The 15407-nt window shown below is 43.8% G+C and overlaps 1 protein-coding gene and 1 long non-coding RNA gene across 6 annotated transcripts in view; one reads left to right on the top strand and one right to left on the bottom strand.

The window, feature by feature from the left end:
- Positions 1-15407, bottom strand: part of LOC118380977 (mitochondrial Rho GTPase 1-A-like) — a 36165-nt gene that overhangs the window by 5873 nt on the left and 14885 nt on the right. The window contains exons 8-19 of one of the 3 annotated variants that reach the window (XM_052490394.1): positions 12025-12126; positions 11807-11905; positions 11462-11570; positions 11116-11239; positions 8923-9007; positions 8597-8742; positions 2570-2670; positions 1947-2077; positions 1647-1730; positions 1383-1505; positions 934-1136; positions 1-73 (exon numbers count right to left, since the gene is read on the bottom strand). The exon at positions 1-73 is cut by the window's left edge and continues 50 nt beyond it. In XM_052490394.1, coding sequence (XP_052346354.1) covers positions 1-73; positions 934-1136; positions 1383-1505; positions 1647-1730; positions 1947-2077; positions 2570-2670; positions 8597-8742; positions 8923-9007; positions 11116-11239; positions 11462-11570; positions 11807-11905; positions 12025-12126 — 1380 coding nt within the window. Of the gene's footprint in view, positions 74-124; positions 556-933; positions 1137-1382; positions 1506-1646; positions 1731-1946; positions 2078-2569; positions 2671-8596; positions 8743-8922; positions 9008-11115; positions 11240-11461; positions 11571-11806; positions 11906-12024; positions 12127-15407 lie in introns of those variants that run through there. The other 2 variants (XM_035767931.2, XM_052490395.1) reach the window with 2 other exon arrangements.
- LOC127914436 (uncharacterized) lies at positions 9038-11012 on the top strand. Of its 3 annotated transcripts, XR_008088371.1 has the most exons (4): positions 9038-10422; positions 10470-10563; positions 10751-10891; positions 10938-11012. It is a non-coding gene; the product is annotated as an uncharacterized LOC127914436 (long non-coding RNA). The 3 variants fall into 3 exon arrangements; XR_008088369.1 differs by having other exon boundaries at positions 9038-10563; XR_008088370.1 differs by having other exon boundaries at positions 10470-10891.

Consider the following 15407-nt stretch of genomic DNA (forward strand, 5'->3'; position numbering starts at 1 on the left):
TGAGTTGATGAAGTTCTGCAGGTGGCAGAAGGTGCACCTGTTACAGGTACACATACAGCGCAGCCGAGCGTGACTAAGGAGAGAGACAGAGGTGCACCCACCCACACACAGACACACACACACACACACAGGCACAAAGAAGAAGACGAGAGCGTTAGAACAAAGACCGGTGCCACCAGAAGGTTTGAGCTCTTTGGTCCATAGAGCTTATCCATTATGGGGTTAAAAACCAAGAGCACCCACCCAGGAAGAGAGGAGGATAATTGTCTAATTAAACAAACGGGAGAACATGACCACAAGTCTGATCCATTGTAATCTTCACCTCACACTGTTGGGGTTCGTAATCTCCAAATAGCCACTTTGGATCATTTTCAACATTGTTAAATGTCCTTATGCCACCACAGAGTTGGAGGTCTATATATTAAATCAAAATGCACTAGATTAAGTATGTGATACATTGATGCTGTCCCCCATGTGTTGGCTACAGTTCTGAGGAGTACAGTTCAGATGAGTCCAGTCCACTGTGACAGAGAGGTGATCAGTGTGGACAACAGCCTGACAGAGAGAGGAGTGGGAGAAGGGCAGTAAACATACAGTAGCAGCTAATGGCAAATATTAACCACCATGTCTAACCAAGATAGTGGACACTGTTCACCCCAAGAGTCTCTATATTTCAAATGTGAAGTGGCACCAATTTGGGAAGTGAGGGATGAGGTAGAACTTAACAGCTTAGGGGTAGTTTTGGAGCTTGAGGTGGGGTTTTGGGGCAATGGGTTTTACAGCATGAGATGGGGTCTTAAAATATTTGAAAGGATTTAGGGATTTTTTTTAGGGATTGTGGAGAGGGTTTAAGGTAGAGCTTTAGGGTTTGAGCGAGGGATTTTATAAGGCTCAACATGGAGCCTAACACAACAGAGTGCCCCCACTACTCACGGGTGCATGGCCATGGTGGTGAGTTTGGTGTAGATGTCTTTGCAGGGTGCGTCTGCCGTGTTGCAGGTGAAGGCCTGCGGAGGGGGCATCTTGTGCTTCCTACAGAACTCCAGAGGGGTGAGGGCGTAGAGCTGCTTGGCCTCCTGTAGGTCCGACTTGGCAGCGATCATCATGCACGGCGTCTTGGTGTCCATGAAGTACTGCTGCAAAAGGAAGAGGGACATTGTTATTGGACATTGGTCGTTTTCCATTCAGCAATATACTTTTTTGAAGACCATGAAAAGTTCTAAACGCTACAGAGAAGCACATATTGGTAACAATTTGGCAATACGATGGTTTCCGCTTTAGAAACATAAACTTGAATTCAGTGGTAGATTAGAATAGTATTGGGTAGCCATCTTGAACTACTAAATAGACAACACAGGGTATTGGTTGTGAACGGCACATACCTTGAAGACTCTGGCGCAGTACTCGAAGGAGTGGGGGTTGCTGGCGTCGTACACCAGACACACAATGTCACAAGCCAGGTCAGTGTCCGAGAGGACGTCAAAGTCCGGGAAGACCTCGTGGAGCTGAGGGAGAGGAAACCAAACGGAAGAAGTTAAGGAACACGCACACAGACACACACTTGCACACAACGTTTAGGCTGAAAAACTGTGGACAAATAAACACCATATAATTCGATTAAGAGCAAGGCAAAACAGACGACTCACCAGTAGGTATTTCTCCTGACCATACACATATGCTGTGCTGATAGCATAGTAGGACATGTGCTCTTCGCTAACAGTGTTTTGACGCTGAGAGAAAAAAAAAGTGAGGGGGGGGGGGACTTCAAAACACACAGGAGTTAACCAACACCAAGAGGAATTCCAAAAGGTTTTAAACAGGCAGTAGACTGGAGTATTTGGAGTGGCGTGGAGTTGTTCAAATGTTTCTTCCATCCAGGGAAGTTTTCCTTGCCACCGACTTACAACTTAGTCTTTGAGGGAATGAATTAAAATGTCGACACTGACCGTGAGGTTTCTTCCGAGGAAGGCTTGCAGGAAGCCGCTCTTGCCACTGCCGCTGTCCCCGAAGACGTTACAGCGGAACACACTGCGCTGGGTCTGCTTCTTCTGCAGGTCAATCTTCTTGTCCCTCGTCACTGTAGAGCGGAGAGGACACACACACACTGTTGAGTTTCCACAGCAAATGAACGTATATAAATGAATGCTTTATATGCTGTGGATGTCTTTAGTCCTGTGCAGAATGTGGTTTCAGTACGTGGAACTTCGTCCCTCCTCTCTAGATAGAAGTCAATACAACAAGAAGTTCTAACGCACAATGTTTCCAGGTTGGCTGTAGACTAGAGGTCACCGCTAACTTTGGTAGAGGTCATCTTCTGTAAGGGTTAACTCAAATACAACAAGGTTCCAGTCGAACAACGTTTACTCGACCGTATTACCACAATACGTGGCTGCCATTGCACTCAGGCCAGGTTCAACTACAACGAGAGTCCTGCGCAGGCGCAGTAATAACAGAGTGGTTGCACCGTAATATATATACTGTCCCACATTCAGGGCCATATCTGTAGGTCTCTGCTCATATCTAATCTAGTGGGCGTCTCAGTTGCCATGACAACGGGCTGTTCTCCCACCTGTGATGGCCACTGCCTGGGACTCCTGCTCAGAGATGATGGAGTAACCAAGGTAACCCAGGTACTCCAGGCAGCGCTGGACATCCAGGTAGGTGGTCAACCTGGGCACAGGGAAACACAGAGGAGTGAATGGAAATTGTCATACACTGTAAGAAACACTGTCTTGGGGGTCCATTCAGACTTCAATAGTTTAGATACACTTTGTGCATTTGACACAGTAGTACATCTCTCGTGTCAAATCATATCTTATTTGTCACATACACATGGTTAGCAGATGTTAATGCGAGTGTAGCGAAATGCTCGTGCTTCTAGTTCTGACCGTGCAGTAATATCTAACAAGTAATCTAACCTAACAATTTCACATCAACTACCTTATACACACACAAGTGTAAAGGAATGAATAAGAATATGTACACAAAAACATATAATAATGAGCGATGGCCGAACGGCATAGTAAAGATGCAGTAGATGGTATAGAGTACAGTATATACATATTAGATGAGTAATGTAGGGTATGTAAACATTATATAAAGTCTCTGTTTAAAGTGGCTAGTGATACATTTAATACATCCATTTATTTCTTATTAAAGTGGCTAGAGATGAGTCAGTATGTCAGCGGTGTCATGACGTTGGCCTGGGGGGGTAGGTTTATGACAGTCATAAATTTCTCTTTCCCCCTTTTTCCTCTCTGTACCCTACTGAGGTTACATTTGCAAAACCCTTGGTTAACAAAAGAGATTCGGGGAACATCAGAAGGTGGGGGGAAATTAACAATATTCTGGTAATCCGGTAATGAATATGATGTCACTTCGGTTGTCATCTGAGACATTCTCATCAATGGATATGATGACAAACTCTACAGTGGAAAGTCTACACATCAGAGTTATCGGATTCACATGGAATTGTTGTTCAATTGTGGTCCTTCTGTGGCTCAGTTGGTAGAGCATGGCGCTTGTAACGCCAGGGTAGTGGGTTCGATTCCCGGGACCACCCATACGTAGAATGTATGCACACATGACTGTAAGTCGCTTTGGATAAAAGCGTCAGCTAAATGCCATATATTATTATATTATATTAAATGTTTGAATATGAAATTATTCTTGATGGGATGAAATGTGATTTTAGCTTCTAAAATGTGAGATTTGGGTTTTCATAAGATAGGGCCCTGCTCAATCAGTGGCCCGCCCCTGTGAAGGGACATGGGCTATAAAACTTTTCAAACACGCCCTCATCTCCCTTCCTATATAAGCCCTTGACGACAATGTAACCTCCTGTTCCGAGGATGTAGGACAACGGTCCTACGTCAGAATGGTTCAGATAATAACTACAGAACGAAGCCAACATCAGCGTGAGCTTTGGTTGCGAATGGTATGAACTTTAACTCTTATTCACTACAGAAGTGATACCTCCTAGCTGTTAAGTTAGCAATAGCAGATGCAAACGAGGGTTAGGAAGGAACAGAGTATCCCATCTATCACCCAATGACGTTACTACAACGTATCCAATTGACCACCAGAGACATTCTTCAAAGGACTCGGTTTGGCAACACGGCCTTCCATCTACCACCAACCTACCGAAGCGCAGTTCAGAGTAAATATTTATTGCATTTCCCTTTCCAAATGGACGATAATTTAGAATGCATAAGGTACTGTATTTACGATAGCACAGCGTCTCCCTGTGTCCCTCAGTCTTCCCGCTCTTTCACTCAAACCCAGACCTTTTCCTTTGTGCAACAAGCGGTCATTTCTGTTCCGCTCGCTCGGGACGTTTTCCTTTATGACGTAATTTGTAATCAATTTATGATTTAATTATGTGTATGTGTAATTCTGTGTGATTAGTTAGGTATTTAGTAAGTAAATAATGGAACTCAATTATGTATTGCTGATTCAAATAGTTAGCCAGGGTTCGTGCAGATAACCAAGAATTTACAACTTTCAGATGAGACTGAATTAAGATGACGATTAATATTGACTGATATTGATGTAAAATATTACTAGGTCTTTAAGAGTTTATTCGGAAGATAACCGCTCTATAAATATTATTTTGTGGTGCCCGACTCTAGTTAATTACCTTTACATGATTAGCTCAATCAGGTAATAGTAATTACAGAGAAATTATTTTATAGAATAGCATGTCATATCACTTAATCCGGCATAGCCAAAGACACGACAGCAGCAACCACTCAATGTTAGTGATGGCTGTTTAACAGTCTAATGGCCTTGATATAGAAGCTGTTGTTCAGCCTCTCAGTCCCCGCTTTGATGCACCTGTTTTGACCTCGCCTTTTGGATGATAGCGGGGTGAACAGGCAGTGGCTCGGGTGGTTGTAGCCTTGATGATCTTTTTGGCCTTCCTGTGGTGTAGGTGTCCCGGAGGGCAAATAGTTTGGCCCCAGTGATGCGTTGTGCAAATCTCACTACCCTCTGGAGAGCCTTGCAGTTGCGGGCGGAGCCGATACCGATTATTGGAGGACCAAAAAAGCCGATACCGATTAATTGGCCGGTTTTTATTTGATTTATTTGTAATAATGACAATTACAACAATACTGAATTAACACTTATTTTAACTTAATATAATACATCAATAAAATCAATTTAGCCTCAAATAAATAATGAAACATGTTCAATTTGGTTTAAATAATGCAAAAACAAAGTGTTGGAGAAGAAAGTAAAAGTGCAATATGTGCCATGTAAGAAAGCTAAAGTTTCAGTTCCTTGCTCAGAACATGAGAACATATGAAAGCTGGTGGTTCCTTTTAACATGAGTCTTCACTATTCCCAGGTAAGAAGTTTTAGGTTGTAGTTATTATAGGAATTATAGGACTATTTCCCTTTATACCATTTGTATTTCATTAACCTTTGACTATTGGATGTTCTTATAGGCACTTTAGTATTGCCAGTGTAACAGTATAGCTTCCGTCCCTCTCCTCGCTCCTACCTGGGCTCGACAAAGCCACCCTCGAAGCAGCGTTACCCATGCAGAGCAAGGGGAACAACGATTAGAAGGCTCAGAGCGAGTGATGTTCGAAACTATTAGCGCGCGCTAACTAGCTAGCCATTTCACTTCGGTTACACCAGCCTCATCTCGGGAGTTGATAGGCTTGAAGTCATAAACAGCGCAATGCTTGACGCACAACGAAGAGATGCTGGCAAAACGCACTAAAGTGCTGTTTGAATGAATGTTTACGCGCCTGCTTCTGCCTACCACCGCTCAGTCAGATACTTAGATACTTGTATGCTCAGCCAGATTATATGCAACGCAGGACATGCTAGATAATATCTTGTAATATCATCAACCATGTGTAGTTAACTAGTAATTATGATTGTTTTTTTATAAGATAAGTTTAATGCTAGCTAGCAAATTACCTTGGCTTACTGCATTCACGTAACAGGCAGTCTCCTTGTGGAGTGCAACAAGAGAGAGGCAGGTCGTTATTGCGTTGGACTAGTTAACTGTAAGGTTGCAAGAATGGATCCCCCGAGCTGACAAGGTGAAAATCTGTCGTTCTGCCCCTGTACGAGGCAGTTAACCCACCATTCCTAGGCCGTCATTGAAAATAAGAATGTGTTCTTAACTGACTTGCCTAGTTAAATAAAAAGGTATATAATTTAAAAAATGTATATATTTTATTTCTTTTTTTATTTTTATTAAAAAATAATAATAATTAAATCGGCACATCGGCGCCCAAAAATACCGATTTCAGAGTGTTATGAAAACTTGAAATCGGCCCTAATTAAATCGGCCATTCCGATTAATCGGTCGACCTCTACTTCATAGACTTGAAATCATTGGCCACTTTAACAAACTAGAGTTTTGGCAAGTCGGTTAGGACATTTACTTTGTGCATGACACAAGTCATTTTTCCAACAATTGTTTACAGACTCACTTATAATTCACTGTATTACAATTCCAGTGGGTCAGAAGTTTACATACACTAAGTTGACTGTGCCTTTAAACAGCTTGGAATATTCAAGGAAATGTCATGGCTTTAGAAGCTTCTGATAGGCTAATTGACATCATTTGAGTCAATTGGAGGTTTACCTGTGGATGTATTCCAAGGCCTACCTTCAAACTCAGTGCCTCTTTGCTTGACATGGGAAAATCAAAAGAAATCAGCCAAGACCTCAGAAAAAAAAAATTTGTAGACCTCCACAAGTCTGGTTCATTCTTGGGAGCAATTTCCAAATGCCTGAAGGTACCATGTTCATCTGTACAAACAATAGTACGCAAGTATAAACACTATTGGACCACACAGCCGTCATACCGCTCAGGAAGGAGACGCGTTCTGTCTCCTAGAGATGAACGTACTTTGGTGTGAAAAGTGCAAATCAATCCCAGAACAGCAGCAAAGGACCTTGTGAAGATACTGGAGGAAATGGGTACAAAAGTATCTATATCCACAGTAAAACGAGTCTTATATAAACATAACCTGAAAGGCCGCTCAGCAAGGAAGAAGCCACTGCTCCAAAACCGCCATAAAAAAGCCTGGATCACTAGTCAGTTTAATAATGCCACTTAATAATGTTTACATATCTTGCATGACTCATCTCATATGTATAGAATGTATTTTATACAATCTATTGCATCTTGCCTGTGCTGCTCGATCATCGCTCATCCATATATTTATATGCATATATTCATGTGTGTGTATTAGTTGTGGAATTGTTCGATATTACTGCACTGTCAGAACTAGAAGCACAAGCATTTTGCTACACTGGCAATAACATCTGCTAACTATGTGTATGAGACCAATAACATTTTATTTGATTTGTGTGCGTGTCGATCTGTCTGTGTGTGTCTGTTTTCAGGTCTGTCTGTGTGTGTCTGTTTTCAGGTCTGTCTGTCTGTGTGTGTCTGTTTTCAGGTCTGTCTGTCTGTGTGTGTCCGTCTGTCTGTCTGTCTGTGTGTGTCCGTCTGTCTGTGTGTGTGTGTCCGTCTGTCTGTGTCCGTCTGTCTGTCTGTCTGTCTGTGTCCGTCTGTCTGTCTGTCTGTCTTTTCTGGTCTGTCTGTCTGTGTGTGTCCGTCTGTGTGTGTCCGTCTGTGTGTCCGTCTGTGTGTGTCCGTCTGTCCGTCTGTCCGTCTGTCCGTCTGTCTTTTCAGGTGTGTCCGTCTGTCTGTCTTTTCTGGTCTGTCTGTCTGTGTGTGTCCGTCTGTGTGTGTCCGTCTGTGTGTGTCCGTCTGTCTGTCTGTCTTTTCAGGTGTGTCCGTCTGTCTGTCTTTTCAGGTGTGTCTGTCTGTCTGTCTGTCTGTCTGTCTGTCTGTCCGTCTGTCTGTCCATCTGTCTGTCCGTCTGTCTGTCTTTTCAGGTGTGTCCGTCTGTCTGTCTGTCTTTTCAGGTGTGTCCGTCTGTCTGTCTGTCTTTTCAGGTGTGTCCGTCTGTCTGTCTGTCTTTTCAGGTGTGTCCGTCTGTCTGTCTGTCTTTTCAGGTGTGTCCGTCTGTCTGTCTGTCTTTTCAGGTGTGTCCGTCCGTCTGTCTGTCTTTTCAGGTGTGTCCGTCTGTCTGTCTTTTCAGGTGTGTCCGTCTGTCTGTCTTTTCAGGTGTGTCCGTCTGTCTGTCTTTTCAGGTGTGTCCGTCTGTCTGTCTTTTCAGGTGTGTCCGTCTGTCTGTCTTTTCAGGTGTGTCCGTCTGTCTGTCTTTTCAGGTGTGTCCGTCTGTCTGTCTTTTCAGGTGTGTCCGTCTGTCTGTCTTTTCAGGTGTGTCCGTCTGTCTGTCTTTTCTGGTGTGTCCGTCTGTCTGTCTTTTCAGGTGTGTCCGTCTGTCTGTCTTTTCAGGTGTGTCCGTCTGTCTGTCTTTTCTGGTGTGTCCGTCTGTCTGTCTTTTCAGGTGTGTCCGTCTGTCTGTCTTTTCAGGTGTGTCCGTCTGTCTGTCTTTTCAGGTGTGTCCGTCTGTCTGTCTTTTCAGGTGTGTCCGTCTGTCTGTGTTTTCAGGTGTGTCCGTCTGTCTGTGTTTTCAGGTGTGTCGGTCTGTGCGTGTTAAGGTGTGTGTGTGTCTGTATCGGTCTGTTTGTGCGTGTGGTGGTAACCTACGTCCACTGGGACAGGTAGCCCTGGTAGGTGATCCAGCCTTCGTCATTGGTGCACACCGTGTTGTTGACGTCGGGACCCCAGGGCATGTAGGGAAACACGTCAAACAGGTCCTTCAGCTCCTCTGGGGACAGGGCACAGTCCCGGTCCTGAAAAACACACACACCACACGGGTCATTGGCATCTAGAGCATAAGGACACACACTAGCTTGACCACTCGACTTATGGTTCATCCATGCCAGCAGGGTTTAGAAACAGTTTGACTTTTGTTAGTCTGAAATGTTGGCTCCAAATCCAATGGTATCATTTACCACAGACAAGGTCAATACCTTGTCATGTTTGTCGAAGACACTCTGGAGGAAGAGGTAGGCATTGTGATTCAACTCAGTGGTGCAGTCTGGAGGTACTTTCAACCTGGAGGTACAGTAGAGGTGGGGAACACACACACACACACACACACACACCCGTCAGATGGAGAATCCTGCAGAGATTATGAGATAAATAAGGACACAGATTCAATTATGGCGTCCTCATTGAGGACGCTCTGCAGGGGGGAGAGATAGAGAGAGAGACTTGTGGGTAACGGAGGTCGGAGCCAGAAGGGGGATGGATGTTAATCCTGACTGTACTGGGGCTTAGTGACCCATCTCAATCTGATAGAAGGGAGACAGACATCGTTTGTTGTACTGGGTCAAGCCAAAGTGTATTTCTGCATGTTGATAGGTATTTATTATTACTTATTGGAAGTCTGAGGCTCAGATTGTCCCTGAGGAAGACCAAGGCAATAAAAGCATGATGAACTACGCACACGGAACGGTCAGTATCTGTGCCTGTGGGAAGAGGTAAAACACACACACTAATAGGTAGGGCTGGTAATTGCCAGGGACCTCACGATACAATATTATCACTATACTTAGGTGCTGATACGATTGGTATTATGTTCCAAACATACTGCTCACCATATGTCTGCTGCAGAAGGACAAGAACATTTGCTTTGATCAGTCATAGAAATAAAAGTGCTGAAAACATGTTGGCTCCCTGTTTAAAAACAAGATGGAGAACAAGCTATGAAGTAAAAATACTGGAGTTTTGGTGCAGGTACAGCCAACTAGCTCAAAAATTATATTTTGCGATATTGTCAAAACGATACATTTCATCAATAACAACATCCCGATATGAAACTGTATTGATCTCCCCCCATCACGACTAATAGGGGACATAGTTTGTTGGTATGGGTGTAGAAACAGGCAGTACACCGTAGAGGAACAGGTTGTAGTGGATGTGTAGAAACAGGCAGTACACCCTAGAGGAACAGGTTGTAGTGGATGTGTAGAAACAGGCAGTACACCGTAGAGGAACAGGTTATAGTGGATGTGTAGAAACAGGCAGTACACCCTGGAGGAACAGGTTGTAGTGGGACGTGTAGAAACAGGCAGTACACCCTGGAGGAACAGGTTGTAGTGGGACGTGTAGAAACAGGCAGTACACCCTGGAGGAACAGGTTGTAGTGGATGTGTAGAAACAGGCAGTACACCCTGGAGGAACAGGTTGTAGTGGGACGTGTAGAAACAGGCAGTACACCCTGGAGGAACAGGTTGTAGTGGGACGTGTAGAAACAGGCAGTACACCCTGGAGGAACAGGTTATAGGGGGACGTGTAGAAACAGGCAGTACACCCTAGAGGAACAGGTTATAGGGGGACGTGTAGAAACAGGCAGTACACCCTGGAGGAACAGGTTATAGGGGGACGTGTAGAAACAGGCAGTACACCCTGGAGGAACAGGTTATAGTGGGACGTGTAGAAACAGGCAGTACACCCTGGAGGAACAGGTTGTAGTGGGACGTGTAGAAACAGGCAGTACACCCTGGAGGAACAGGTTATAGTGGGACGTGTAGAAACAGGCAGTACACCCTAGAGGAACAGGTTATAGGGGGACGTGTAGAAACAGGCAGTACACCCTAGAGGAACAGGTTGTAGTGGGACGTGTAGAAACAGGCAGTACACCCTGGAGGAACAGGTTATAGTGGGACGTGTAGAAACAGGCAGTACACCCTAGAGGAACAGGTTGTAGTGGATGTGTAGAAACAGGCAGTACACCCTGGAGGAACAGGTTGTAGTGGGACGTGTAGAAACAGGCAGTACACCCTGGAGGAACAGGTTATAGGGGGACGTGTAGAAACAGGCAGTACACCCTGGAGGAACAGGTTGTAGCGGGACGTGTAGAAACAGGCAGTACACCCTGGAGGAAAAGGTTGTAGCGGGACGTGTAGAAACAGGCAGTACACCCTGGAGGAACAGGTTGTAGGGGACGTGTAGAAACAGGCAGTACACCCTGGAGGAACAGGTTGTAGTGGGACGTGTAGAAACAGGCAGTACACCCTGGAGGAACAGGTTGTAGTGGGACGTGTAGAAACAGGCAGTACACCCTAGAGGAACAGGTTGTAGCGGGACGTGTAGAAACAGGCAGTACACCCTGGAGGAACAAGTTGTAGTGGATGTGTAGAAACAGGCAGCACACTCACGTGAGTGGGAACAGGTAGTCCTGGTGGAGTTCCAGGTCGTCATCGTAGCCGAACCTCCTGAGGACCGTCCAGGTGGTCTCATGTCTCCCCCTCTGGATGAAGAGGGTGTGGAGGAACAGGAACCCTGAGGACCACCACCATGGTATAGGTCAACTACAGTGTGTGTGTTCGGAAGGTGGAACACGGGGACATTATTCAAACATGCTCGACCATGGTGCTTCAGAAAGGTGCAACTAGTTTTATAAGAAATGCAGGACTGAGATGGCAAAGAAACAGAAAAGGACACACTTTTGGATCAACAGGAAGTTCATCGTCTTCGCTCCCTCCCTTTGTCAATAGAGCATACCTTTGAGAGTGAGGCCGTTGTCACACACACCGTCGATCACGTTCTTCCTCACAACGTTCTTCACATCCTCCAGGGCCTGGGATACCAGTGGGGCATTGAAGCATGTCCTCTGCGCGCACACACACACACACACACACACACACACACACACACACACACACACACACACACACACACACACACACACACACACATATATATCACCAAAGCTGACAAGGAAATCACTGAAATAACTATTTGAACCCTTCACCTGAATGAAAAAAGGGCTAGTGAACTTGTTAGTGCTGTAAAAACATGCGCTGTGCTGCTGTAGGAGTCAAGAGTCACAGAGAGTTGAAAACTCACCTGGAAGAAGTTGAGCTCGTTATCATTGAGAATCCCATCGTTGTCCAGGTCTGACACCTTGAAGATGCGAGTCAGCGCTTTGATGCAAGCAGGCTTCATCTGGGGATCAAGTCCAATCAACAGTGTAATGACACAGGTGGCCTCAATGTAAATGTGAGACTTTATGAACAATTCTTATTTCTGTAGCATTCTGTCAACAGGGCTTCTTCACTCTTTACCTGTTTCTCCTCTGGACAGTATAAAGGGCCAGTGGGGTGCAGGACAGCCTTTTGGGCGTAGTAAAACAACTCAGATATGTTCTTCAGGTTCTTTGCTGAACACTTAAAAAAAATATATAAAAAAATAACATTACAGAAATTCAGAAAGAAGAACATACAAAATATGGATTTTCATTCATCCTGAAATAATATTTACATTTAACAACATATCAAAAACAACTACGCAGTTCCTGTGCAGAACTAAAATACACATCAGTGCAGAAAGCACTTAAAAGCTGGAATCCTTAAAATGGTGAAACAGCGCACCTCCCCTCCGTTTTCTCCACAAAAACAACGCTGCTGTTCCCCCTAATGCGGATTCCATCTTTAAAGCTGTGCACAGCAAACTCCCTCCCTCTCGCTCGCTTTCCACTAGATGGGTCAGGAAAGTGAGAGTTGTTTACAGTAGAGTATAGTAGTGTTCAATATCGGTCTCCATGGTGACCTGGCTGGTTGGAGCCTGGGAGGATCTACCAGCCGGGATTGGTCTGAGGGATAAGCCAATACTAATTAGACTGTGAAACATGGAGGAGTTAGCAGCCAAGCTGAACTGTGGACATGGCTCTATGGCTAGCTGGGTGGAGGAGAGCCATAGGGGTCAAACTCTAGGCTTGATTGGATCAGTTTGATTGTCAATTCAAGGAAACAGACTTGACTATCAAACGTATCCATAGTACACCTATTGGACAAGGAGCGTGCACACCCACACACACACGCAACCTGTCTATTAGGCCTAATGGATTTTCCTCGAAAAATGCATGTTGAGCAGACTATAGAAAATCCATCAGAAATAGCTCCATTAAGAGTCTAGACTGAAACCAATACCAAACTGACCCCGTGCGTCTCGCAAGCACATGATTGACCCATGGAATTCCCACCATGAGAAAAATAGCACGGAGTGTGTCTAGGTGAAGGTCATACTCATAAATAATGCACAACATAGGCTATAGAACCTAAGTGCATATACAGTAAACAAGCACAACATATAGTCTTAGTGTAAATAGTATTTGTATGAACTCACGGTCACCCTGCATGATGACGGTAAGAGCTAAAGAGATAGAGAATGTCAAGCTGGGACCAGCTTTAAACCCTACAGATTTAGGTTTACAACATGCGCCATTTGTAAGCTCTTATAGCAGCACACTAAAAGCTGTATAGCTGAAGGACTGCTAGAATATAAGCACCACCCCAGCTATACATCTTTAATAGATACTGGAACTGTTCAAGCTACTCTTTAAACAGTTGATTGATTTATCTTCAATGCAGCCCCTGTGCTACATCTGGAGGTGTATCACTCCTCTGTTAGAGTGATAAGTGCCGTGGAGTGAAGTACTTAAGTAAAAATATTTAAAGTACTACTTAAGTAGTTTTTGGGGTTCTTTTTTTTTACTACTTTTACTTTACTACATTCCTAAAGAAAATCATATAATTTTCACTCCATACATTTTCCCTGACACCCAAAAATACTATGCTTAGCAGGACAGGAAAATGGTCTAATTCAAGCACTTATCTCTGATCATCTTGACTGCCTCTGATCTGGCGGACTCACTAAACAAACATTCTTTGTTAATAAATGATGCCTGAGTGTTGGAGTGTGCCCCTGCCTATCCGCAAATTAAGAAAACAAGAAAAAGGTGCCATCTGGTTTGCTTAATATAAAGAATTAGAAATTATTTATAATTTTACTTTTGATAATTAAGTATATTTAAAACCAAATACTTTTACTCAAGTAGTATTTTACTGGGTGACTTTCACTTGAGCCATTTTCTATTAAAGTATCTTTACTTTTACTCAAGTATGACACTTGGGTACTTTTTCCACCACTGGATAAGTGTGCATGATAAGTACTGTATACCTGATAAGTGTGCATGATAAGTACTGTATACCTGATAAGTGTGCATGATAAGTACTGTATACCTGATAAGTGTGCATGATAAGTACTGTATACCTGATAAGTGTGCATGATAAGTGTACATAAAGTGTAAATGCTGGTAAATTTACATGGGCAGAGTACAGTGGTTGCTACACTAAGAGTTTTGTGATTATGCTGCAGGACTTAAGAGGTCATTTGTGGTTTAGTACAGTATCCTACATCACTAGTTCATTGCAGGTCACTAGTTCATTAGCAGGACAACAGACTCTTTATAGCTCAGCTACTGTAGGTGTGAAAGTCACACCTTTCCAGTACTCCTCAGCCCACCACAAACTCCACCCTTAACACAGTTACCATTCAAAAACGAGCTGTTCATCTAAAAAATAATAATAATAATAATAATTATGACCAAATAGAAAAGACAACATGGACATCATTTTCATCAATACAGTTTCTTTCTATTGTGCTACCTGTTCCAGGGTTAGGACCATAACCACGAGAGGACTTAAAAATGAGCACTGAATGTGTTTTTGCAGAGCATACAACAATGCCGACAACCATCCGTGGAGATCAGTGGAAAGGCTGGACAACGGGCCACCCCGAAAAAACGCATGGTTGCCAAGAAAGAGGTTTGTTTTGCTAGATTTTTAAAAATGTGTACGCAGCATTTGTGTGTTGGAGTCGCGGTACAAATCTGCCAATCTGGATCAGATTCAAGCTTTGAGTCATTGAAGGGAGACCAGCAGAAATATAATCATTCTCTGAGGGCAGAGTTATGGGCAACAGGTGATGCATTGGACCAGAGCAAGGCAGCATTGGCGGAGAGTCAAGCGGAGAAGGACGCGTTGAAGAGGGCGAGGAACGAGATGGAGTCACAATCCATGCCAGGCACACCTGTGAGCTCTAGAACTCCACCTTCGACAGGCAGAGTCAATATACCTGGCAGGTTCATCAGGTCGTCGATTCACCCTGACATTTCCATTCCTCTTCTGACAACAGAATTTGACTAACTGCTCACCCCGGCACAGCAGTGCCGTCCGGACCGTTATGCTGTTCTGCTTTAGCCAAATAAACAAAGACAGGTGGCTTATATCTTCAAAATAATGATAAAAATACTCTTTCAAAATGCTGATGTTGATTTAGTTTAGGATCCATAACAAATTACTATGGGAATAAATATCACTGAATTCTAAAAATATTGGAACAAAGTTGTCTAATGAAGGTAAACAAATGGTTGATTACTGGAAAAAACTCTTTCAAACACACACGGTCACGTTGAACAGCGCCATTATGGCTATTAGCAGGACAATAGACTTGCCTAGGAGGATAGCGGGAGAATTCTATCATCAAATGTATTTCTTAGTTAGGTTGGCTGTATCACAACCGGCCGTTATTGGTTGCATCTTGAGTTTAATCCACCAGAAAACACAAAACAAATAATACAACAAGAAGTATTATTATGCATCACATC

The sequence above is a fragment of the Oncorhynchus keta genome, chromosome 32 (assembly GCF_023373465.1).
Source record: "Oncorhynchus keta strain PuntledgeMale-10-30-2019 chromosome 32, Oket_V2, whole genome shotgun sequence".
Classification (NCBI taxonomy): Eukaryota; Metazoa; Chordata; class Actinopteri; order Salmoniformes; family Salmonidae; genus Oncorhynchus; species Oncorhynchus keta.